General features: G+C 38.5%; 1 protein-coding gene across 4 annotated transcripts; it reads left to right on the top strand.

Annotated features, from left to right (window-relative positions):
* Window positions 1–4,891: 4,891 nt before the first annotated feature.
* On the top strand, window positions 4,892–10,047 carry LOC111611211 (butyrophilin-like protein 8). 4 transcript variants are annotated; one of them, XM_023347081.1, is made up of 5 exons: window positions 4,892–5,144; window positions 6,149–6,204; window positions 6,320–6,679; window positions 8,927–9,288; window positions 9,579–10,047. In XM_023347081.1, exons 2-4 carry the CDS (start codon window positions 6,150–6,152, stop codon window positions 9,127–9,129), a joined length of 618 nt encoding a protein of 205 aa, XP_023202849.1. In that variant the 5' UTR covers window positions 4,892–5,144; window position 6,149; the 3' UTR covers window positions 9,130–9,288; window positions 9,579–10,047. The 4 variants fall into 4 exon arrangements, with proteins under 4 accessions (XP_023202849.1, XP_023202848.1, XP_023202847.1 ...); XM_023347080.1 differs by having other exon boundaries at window positions 4,898–5,144; window positions 6,317–6,679; XM_023347079.1 differs by lacking the exon at window positions 4,892–5,144 and having other exon boundaries at window positions 6,055–6,204.
* The last annotated feature ends 598 nt before the right edge of the window (window positions 10,048–10,645 follow it).

Raw genomic sequence — 10,645 nt, 5'->3', positions numbered from 1 at the left:
ATATTTTATTAGTGATGGAAAATAAAATAATGCTGTAGAGCATCGGAGAGAATATTTAAAAAGAGAAAATAAAATTGAATAAAGAAAACAAAATTAACACAAATTAAAGATAATTACTGAAGTTCAGGTAAAAGTCCAGCCTGTGTGCTGCTGCATCAGTTATCAACACATTTATCTGTTTCTGTATTTTTAAAAAAACAGAGAAATATTCTCTCTTTCACACTGATAATGTGACTCAGTTCAAAGTCTAAAACAGAACCAACATCCTGCTGTCATGTTGACAGAGCAGCCAGTTCTAAGAGTCAATATAACTATTCATGATGAGCAGAACCGGTCCTTAAATAAATACATTTATTTCTTGTTCAGAGCAACCCAGCTGCCTCCTCTCATTGTTTACTTGAACTATTCAGCTACAGGAAGTCAAACTGTCTGTAAGGAATATAATAACAGTTCAGCTCTGTTCTGGTTCAGCAGCTCTGAAGATTCTCATTTTACTGATAAATAATTTAACCCTGGAAACTTAAACATTAAAATCAATCCAGCGTTTTATTTAAAAAAAAAACTTTTTGATAGTGGCAGAACCACAGTGCTGGTTCTGTTGGACCTCAGTGCAGTTTTTGACACTGTTGACCATGACATATTACTGAATCGACTGGAGAGTTGGGTCGGACTCTCCGGTCCAGGGCTTAACTGGTTTGAATCTTACATAAAGAACAGGGATTTCTTTGTTTCAATTGAAAACTTCTCATCAAAGAGGTCAAAGGTCACATGTGGGGTACCCCAAGGTTCAATCCTAGGACCCCTCTTATTCAATATTTATATGCTCCCACCACAAATTTGGAACAAACTTCCAGAAAACTGTAAAACAGCTGAAACATTGACTTCCTTTAAATCTAGACTAAAAACCCACCTGTTTAGAATTGTATTTGAAATGTAATCAATTACAAATTTATTGATGGAACTTGACTATTATTGATTCTATATTGCTTTGTGTTTTTGTGTTTGTTATGATGTAAAGCACTTTGAAATGCTTTGCTGCTGAAATGTGCTATACAAATAAAATTTGATTGATTGATTGATTGATTGATATTTCACTATTCTCGGGTGATGATTTTTATAAATTTAATACATTTAAAAGATGAACTTGAAACATTAAAGTTGTTTTTTAACAGATTTTCATCATTGTTTGTTTTTGTAGAAAATTTTATGAATGTAAATGTTGATGTTTCATTTCAGAACCTTTAATTCTTCAATATGTCCAAAGTTTTCTCAGTGTTTCAGCTCAAAGACTCTTATGAGTTTTATTTCTCATAACATGTTTTATTGTAGTTTTCTGTTATTTTTATCAATAAACAGAAACTGAAGCTTTTATTAAAACCTGTTCCTTTTTCTACCAGCTGTGTCTCCATCTTGTTCTTCCTGAATGAATCTGTCTCTGTTTGCTTGTTTCCTCTTTAATGTCTCATTATGACTCAATCTGATATTATCAGATATTTAACATTTCTGAAGCAGCAGCTCCTCTTCATCACTTTCTATAAATAAACTCATTCAGCCTTAATGTGGGTTTTACCTTTTAGGTTTTTGTCCAATAAATTGTTATATAATCAACAACATATAGATTGTTGATTATATAACAAATTATTACATGTTATTATATAAACAAAATAAAACAATTTATCATAAATTTTAGAAGATAAAACTTAACGTTGAATCTTAATGATGGAAAAAGTATAAAAACAGAACAAATCAAACTGAACTGATCCAGTCAGTCCATCACTCAGACCTTCAGCTCTATACGCTCACAGTTCCTAACTCCACCACCAGGTGGCGCTCCAGTATAACCCTTGATGGTAGAACTGGTCTGAGGTCAGATCCAGCAGCTGGATTGTTTCTGCTGAGGTCCAAACAGCTGCAGCTCATGTTGGAGGTTAAAAGTTTCTGCAGTGAATCAGATTCTGACAACATGAGGGAAGAAATCTGGATTGATTTCCAGCAGAACCATCAGAACCAGAACCAGTGGAGCAGATCCAGAGCTTCACTGGTTCATCAGCTGCTGCAGCTTAAAGCAGCTCAGATCAGGGTTCTGGTTCCAGGTTCTGCTTGAGTCCAGAACGTTTGTTTCCAGGAGCCAGCAGGTCAGAACCAGCTGCAGCTGGACGGGTCAGAACCAGAACATCACTATGCTGCTGGTTCATGAACAGAAGGAAGAAAATCAGTGTAGGAGCCATTTATCCTTTTCTGTGTTTATCACCACCAGGGGGCGAATTTCATTTTGGGTTCTGTGTGTCTGATGGGGGATGGGTATTTAAGGTCAATGGTGATTCTGTTCAGGTGTTGTTAGTGGGAAGAGGCAACAGTTTTCCACTGTGTTTGGTTTAGGTTTTGAGGTCGAATTTACGTGTAGCTACATTGAAGTAGCAAACAATGGACATTGTTCTGTTCAATAAATGACCTTTTTATAAGTCAAACTAAAGATCGGCCTGATGAATCTCTACTGAACGCACGTAAGAACAACGCCTTCAAGCACAACAACCAGTAGCCTAAAATATAGGATTTTAGCCGCTACAATCAGATCAAACCTGAAACACTGAGCGTAAAAAATAAACGACAATCTTAGATTAAATTATCTTTATTGAGGCTCATTTATGTCGAGTTTCAGTTTTAAAATCTTTCAGCTGCTGAAAATAATCGACCAAATAAATGAGTTTGTTGTGTTGATGCTACAAATCTACATTCCTCTCATTCTGATCCAAGTGTTTTTAACGATAAAGTGACTGAAGTCTCTCTTGTCTCTTTATCATTACTAAAATAAACATCTGCTGGTAGAAAACATTTCACTAAAAAATAAGAAAGAAGAAACATCAGAGCTGCTGCTGTCAGTCCCACAGTGAAGATGATGATGATGAAGATGTTCCATCTTTGTTCTGGTTCTGGAGTCAAAGTTGGTCTCTGAGTTTGGATCTGATCAGCAGCTGCTGGGAGAGAAATCAGAAATATTTATTAATATTTGATGAAAACTGAGATCCAGAAGGATTCATGTAGAGGATGAAGATGTTGGTTCGTCAATACAACTTCTACCATAGTCTGTGGGAACTATACAACATTAACTATGTTACACAGGCATCATTTAGTTAAGAAAACTAAATGATGGTGCTTTACCTATAGCACAAGGTTAACTTAACCTGCTTTACAACTGAACCAGCTTCTTAGTAAACCCTCCAGGACAGAAAATACAAAGTTTTTGTAAGCCTTAAGTTTTCCCTTCAAGTAAGGTCAGTGCTGAAAATGAGAAAAATAAATAGTACAGAAAATGCAGCCAACATGAAGAAAAAGAGCTGTTACGATTACTCTACTTCACAAATCAGTGAATCAGTCAATCCTACAGTCAGTAGGTGGTGCACACAACTGGTCATTATGCAAAAGAAAAAAAGAATTGGGAGGGAAATGCAGCTTATTGGCATCTGTAAACCTGGTTTTGAACTTGCATGCCTTTCCTATATTCGTTAAATTGAGTCTAAATTGCTATCGCTATGGCTTCTGCCCCCTTGAACAGAGGAGTCTAGGTAGCCTGCTACAGTCAACATTAGGCCTAAGCTAAATACACCACGTATGGAACTGAAACAATGCCAAACAAAGTTCATTTATACAGGTAACGTTATGCTCAAGATTTCTCAATAGTGTCTAGTGACCAAGCTATACTTACTGAAACAGGAGGATTATAACCATTTCATAAGACGTTACCTCGATGTGTTTCTTCAAGTTAGACGGGGAGTTTTTGTAAGATAGAATTTCCACATCTTCGGGCAGGAATAACATAAACTGCATGCGGTACGACGAATCTTTAACACCCACGAAAGAATGTATTGTGTTTAAATAAGGCCATGGGCTCTCATCACCAGCTGGTGGTTCCCCTGGAGCCGTGTCCGACGTAGTTGCAGTCGTTGTGGTCTCTGTCTCCTCCTCCATGTGGATGCTGCTGATTGCGAGACTTTTGTGTTTAATGGGAGAAGCGAAACAGGTGTATCCTAGTGGTGGTGATGAACAAGCCCAGGCAAGCAGGCTACGGACTTTGTTCGGTAGCCTGCTTGCTACTTGCTAATCAGTAGGTGGGGTCAAAACACTTGCGTTTCTCTCTCTTGCTTTTTGTAACGAGTAACTAAACCACACATTGAAAATGTATCGGAGTAAAAGTATGCAATTAAGTTCGGAAATATAGTGAAGTAAAAGTGAAAGTTATCAAAAATTTTCATACTCGAGGAAAGTATGAAGTACTCCAAGATATACTTAAGTAAAGTAGTGAAGTATTTTTACTTCGTTACTATACAACACTGACAAATACAAATAACCATATGGACCCCAGCAGAACTAAAACACAGAATCGTTACAATATGTGAGTCTATATAATATATGCTAGTTTTACTTTCTGAATTAAATGTTGAATTTCTTAACAAAATTATAATTTTTTGTGCTCTTGTTTATTTCTACAGTGGAATAAAAATAATATATAAACACAGTTGCTGATGAGAAAACCTTCATTTAATGTCTCAACATACATTCATCACCATTCAGTGAATTATTACTGTTGAAGGGGTAAAATTAATTATTTCAGGAACTTGACTTTCCAGTTTATATTTAGTAAAACTGCTGGTGTGATTTGAGCTGTGGGCGGAGTCACGTGTTTAACTCCTCCCACGCCGCCGCAGTGAAGCTCCGATTCCAATAACAGAGGGTTGAGGAATCAAATCAAAGTTTGTTGGCAGCTTTCACGACTGACATCATTCAGCTCCACCGCTTCCGCTCGCTTTGCTTTGCTTTGCTCCTCCTGCTGCAACTCATTCCTCTGAGTCTAACGGAGCAGGAAGGGACACTTCCTGATTCAGGACAAGTCCGGCTTTATGCCCTGCAACAGGGAGACAGTAATGAACGTAATGAATGTCCGGCATTAGGAGGAGGAGTTCTTAAAATGAGTAGGAGTTTGATCCCTCGACCGCCTCTAAAAAGTATAACTGAAATTATTTGTCAGTCTGTTAGTTTAGATCTAAACTGTAGCTTTAGAGATCAGTAGCAACGTTATGCAGAGACCTGAACACAAAAGTTGACAAAGCAACAAAATATGGAGGCTGATAAAGAAGAAAACTAACAGAGTAAGTTTATTCTATGTGGATCTGTTTGTCTATAATTTAGAGTTAGTTGGATAAAACCTTTTAGTTAAATACACGTTTCTTGTGAATAAATGTAAAACACGACAGTTAAATCCTGAAACCATGTTTTCCAGTTCATATATCTGTAATAATAACTTTTAATCTTCTGTAACTTGTTATTATTTCTTGCAGCTGAAAGTTTAGTGTCTCTGGTTTGACACTTTTGTCCAACATGTCTCAGGTTTCAAACTCAGACAGGATGTGTCTCCATCCTGTTCTCCACACCACGACATGTGGAAAATGTTCAGCAGGGAAAACTGCAGCCTGGAGAGGATTGTCTAAAAACCTCTCTCACATTTCGATGCGTTTCACAAGGATGAAGGAGTGAACTGATGCTGGATTCAGAGCAGACTCAGTTCACTCCTTCACACAGGATTCACCAGAGACAATCCTAGATACAAACATCTTACCTGAAGAGAAGAACTGGACCGTTGCTCAGTGGGTCAAAGTCCTGTTTTCAGATGAAAGTAAAGTTTGTATTTCATTCAGAAATGAAGGTTCCAGAGTTTGGAGGAAGAATGAAGAGAACCAGAAACCAAGTTGATTAAAGTCCAAAGTGAAACTGACTGGATAGAAATTAAAAGTCTTTTCAGAAACCTGATATCTCTGTTTAGGATATTTATGTTTTTATTGGTCTTCTGCAGTTTTCTAATTGTCTGTAAATAATAATCATCAAAATTACAAGAAGGCTCAGAGAATATAATCTAAATATTTTATTTAGATATAAACAATCTAAATAAAATATTTCATAATAAAAGTTTCAGAAGGAGCAGAGAATAAAAACATGTTCTGTTGTCTGATGGCTGTATAGTTTTATTACCACAAGGTGGCAGTATTGAGCTGTTTCTAAATAAAGTTAATTCTGCAGCAAGAATCCTGATGTTCCTTGTATTGTTAGTGATGATGTTCCTGATGTTCTGCTGCCTCTCCTCCTCTTCCTCTCTCAGGATGAAGATGATCTCCAGGATCCTGCTGCTCCTCATCCTCAGCTCATGTCTCTGTGGTCAGTCTCCATCTTGTCTTTGTGACAGAAAGCTCTCTAGATGGAGCTGAAAGACTCCCATGTTCCAGTTCTCAGTGTGTCTGCTCCTCTCTTTCCCTCTCTGTCTCCTCAGCAGCAACATTTGTAGTGAATGTGACACAGAGCAGCTATCAGGCAGAGGAGAACCACAGCATCACTCTGGAGTGGACCTTCACCACCAAGACTCAGGGATTCTGGAGGGAACTGTTCATCATCTGTGATTTTAGATCATCAGTAAAGTCAGGGGTAATATATGTTCATCATGATGGTGTTGAGATTCCAGATTCTCAGCATGAACAGTTTTCAGGACGAGTCCAGAGTGACAAAGACGTCCTCAGAGAAGGACGAATCAGACTCCATGTGTCCAGACTGAGGACTGAAGACTCTGGTCTGTATCTGTGTGACGTGAAAACTGAAGATGGATTCAACTCTGGAAGATGTCGACTCAACGTATTTGGTGAGTTTATGGTGCGACATACAAACATTTAAAGGGGCGGTATTATGTAAAATCAACTTTTTTGAGCTTAACATCATGTTATAATGTTATACTCTGATCAAAAACATACCTGGAGTGTTGCTTTGATTCTTTCATGCATGACTGAGAAATCATTTAATCTCTATGGCATCCATACAGCTGTTGAAAATGCCTGGGTGGACCTAGCCCCGCCTTTGAGGCGCAGCTCCTCCTCAGAGCTGCAGCTTCCAAACTGAGCAGCCCACTCAGCTCTTTCAGAGGCAGCAATTAGCAAACATCTGGTGGAACATCAGCTGATCTCATTATAGGAGCTACTTCTCAGTGCAACGCTGGTAAAAACATTAAAAGTTTAATAGAGGAGTGCTATTCTGATGACTTCCTGAAGGTGGAGTTTCAGGAAGAGGAGGAATTTTTAAAGAGACAGAGGCCTAATTTCAAGGTGCTTCAATTTCTTTTAAGTCATATTTGATATATTTATAGATTTTTATGACAACTGAAGTTAACATGGGGGGAGCGGGGGGGAGGGTGGGTTGTTAGATATGTTGGTATGTAAGCTAAAGCCTAGTTCCCATGGCACAATTTTACATTTTTTACTCTGGTTTCCCTAACTGGGAGAGAAAACGCAACCTGCTGAATGTTGAATGTGACAGGCAGCCAATCAGAAAGCGCAGTGACGTAAGAATGGAGGAGAATCCCAAACAGCTGACATGGCAACCGAGAGTCCGGTGGACAACGGAGATGATATGTGGAAACTATCATGTGCTTAATAAACATGGATGTTTATTCAATTAAAAATGTTAACTATGAAAAAACATAGTTATGTTAAATCATAGAGCAGCAAATAGAGCGGCTGCTCCCGCCATCTTTTATCAAACGCCTTTTCTTTTTGTTACGTCTTTTATCTCTTAAAATGAGCCACAAACTATCACTGCTGCTTCTACATCGTCATCCATGTTTGATTATTCTAAATTCATGTTTGGGTATGTTGGGGGTTTTACTGGATTTTCTTCTGGAACCGGGATGTTCGTGAGTGGAACCGGTTCGTGTGGTGTGTTGCTCCTGCCGTGTGGCTGGACACACGAACCGACCGAACCTGTTGGACTTTTATCGGCTCTGTGGTCACAGAGGTTTGGAAAACCGACAATCCTAAAATCGTGCCGTGTGAACCAGACCTAAAGCTCTACTCCTCTCCTCGTCTCCGCCGCTGCCCTAACGGTTTCTGTCTCTGGTCGCTATGGTAACGTTTACATATCCCTTCAAAATAAGATACAGATGCGCCACAAAAACGAACATTTTACTTTCGTGAAAATTTTAACTCACAATAACGACTAATAGGAGCCCTGAGCTCGTTTCTCTGCAACCAGACTGGGAGAGATGAGAGACAATGACACCGGAAGTGTTGCTGATGCTCAGGGTTCTTGGTCTCTAGTGGCGAAGCAGTTTGAAGCTTCATTGCCTCATTAACATCCGGTCACCAAATCATGCAGAGCTTGGACTGTGGGAATCACCTGCCGGGATAAATCCATCCTCCTGTCTCTTCTCTGGGCCTTTTCCCTTCATAAAGAAACTTTCCAAAAACATCTGATCTGTTTCTGACTCATTTTGCTGTTTGTGGCTCAATGTTGGCGCGCAAGACGTAACCGAGAGAATCCGGTTAAAGGATTTTCAAAATAAAAGATCCTCCAGACTCAAATAATACATAAAACGCAAATATTTATTTCTGGTTCGGCCCGGTACCAATTGGTCTACGGACCAGGGTTTGGGGATCACTGATGTAAAGGACTGGACTTTTGTCAGAAATATTCCTGTTATGTGAAAAGTTACTGAATGTAAATCCTGATGCTTCTGTTCTCATCATGAGAATCAAACTGTCAGCAGAACAGAAAGTAGAAACTCAAGCAGAAACAGTTTAACTCTACATGTCAGCCTTGTGTTTGAGTTCATTCATTATGATGATTAAAATATATTAAATCATAAAAGGATTAAACCAACAGAAAAGTTTGAATAACTGAATAAAATACATTCATCAACAAATAACAAAAATCCTTGTTAGATAATTTGAAGCAGATTGTTTCTGATTCTAACAACACTTCTTGTTTTAAGGTCCAGATCTGTTGTTCCAGTCCAGGTCAGAGTCCAGTGTCTCTCCTTGGTCTCTGCTGCTGCTGTGGAAGTGGACCGGTTCACTTTGACCTCTGACCTTTCTGCTCTGTTTTCTCTGTCCTGTAGTTCATAAAAACATCTCAGCTGTTCCTGGACAGAGCGTCTCTCTGCCATGCCGACTCCCCAACATCAAACCTGTTGTGGCTGTGAAGTGGACCCGACCGGACCTGGAACCAGAATATGTCCTCCTGTTCAGAGATGAGGAGCCTGACCCAGAGAACCAGCATCCATCTTTTAGGAACCGGGTGGAGCTGCAGGACAGACGGTGAAGGACGGAGACGTGTCTTTGCTTCTGAGCAACGTAACGACCAGCGACTCGGGAAAATACGAGTGTCGAGTTTTCCAGAGAGAAGCAACCGGCAGGAAGAATCGCGCTTTGACCTCTGACCCCATCGGGATCGTCTTTCTGGATGTAGCGCCTCCTACAGGTGAGTTTTCATGGTTTCTATATTCCAGTGAAAGAAGGAAGCTGCATAAAGTGTTTTAATGTTCAGATCAGTGAATCTTCTTAAAGGTGAAAATGTCTTTAGAGTCTCTGTGGGGCCTGTGGCTAATCTAAGGGGGAATATCCCTTTAAGGCCAGATGTGGTTCTGGTTCTGCAGTGAACCTGTCAGACCAGATGTTTGTTTTCTAAAGCTGCTGCAGAAAGCAGCTGGTCTGAGAGCAGCAGATGAAGAGAAATGGATTCTGACCTTCAGCTCTGATTCTGTTTTACAGAAAACGAGGAGGAAAGAAAAGAAGATGGAAGCAGAAACAAACATGTTGGACTGATTATTGTAGCATTTCTGATCGCTGCACTGATTATTGGTTGGTTTCTTCGTCTCTATTTAATAAAGCAGAAGATGAACAGATCACCGAACTCACAGTGAGGGTTAAGGACGGTTCTAGTTCAGATCCCAACCTTGATCCTCAGAGTTCAACATCCTCCATGATTTGAATGTGACTTTGCTCTAACAACTTGATTGCAATGATTGCATCAGCTCCTCTGCAGGCCATCAGGTTCTGCTGAGGAGTTTTAATCATTGAATCATGTATGTGGCTACAGGAAAATTGATTATGTTGTTATATATATTCATGCTTGTATATTGTTTCCTTTCTTTAGCCTTACTGTTTCACAAAGTCACTTCACAGGTTGAAGTTCACAAGCATTTCAATGTTCTTATTTTTATTCATATCTACCCTTAAATCACGCCCTCCTTCTCTCTCTGTTAATTATTCTTGAATATTTTTACATAGTAATTATGTGTGAATATTATATTTTGGGTTTATTTCCAATGGAAATTTTAATGTACATAATTTTGTATAAAGTGTGTTTTTAATCTTACTGTCTTAATTATCCTTATTGCTTTTTTCTAAAGTGTGATTATCAGCTGCAGAGTATTTTTATAGCTTTTATTCCCAGAAATAAACACAGTAGAATGGATAGTAAAAACATAGAGGAATCACAATTATAAATGAAGTGTCATTTTAACACCTATAGAGTTGAATTTAACAGTTTCAGATAATTTTTGGTCCCACTCGAAAATAGTGTAAAATGTACTCTATAGCAAGTGTCAAATTTTCAGAGTTAATTTTATTCATTTCAGTGTCAAAATCAACAAGTCAGTGAGTCAAATTATTTAACACTATTGTTTGTTTACACTCTTCAGAGTAATATTGTTTTTTTTTACACTAAATTTGCTTAAAAAGTACTTTATTGTGTTGTTTTTTTCCCCTTTCTCCAGTTTTTTTTTTACACATATACATTTATCAAATCTACCAATCACAATAGTCACAAAGTTTTA

This window comes from Xiphophorus maculatus, chromosome 14 (assembly GCF_002775205.1).
Source record: "Xiphophorus maculatus strain JP 163 A chromosome 14, X_maculatus-5.0-male, whole genome shotgun sequence".
NCBI lineage: Eukaryota > Metazoa > Chordata > Actinopteri > Cyprinodontiformes > Poeciliidae > Xiphophorus > Xiphophorus maculatus.
Note: the sequence above shows the minus strand (reverse complement) of the source record. Positions and strands in the feature narration are given on the sequence as shown.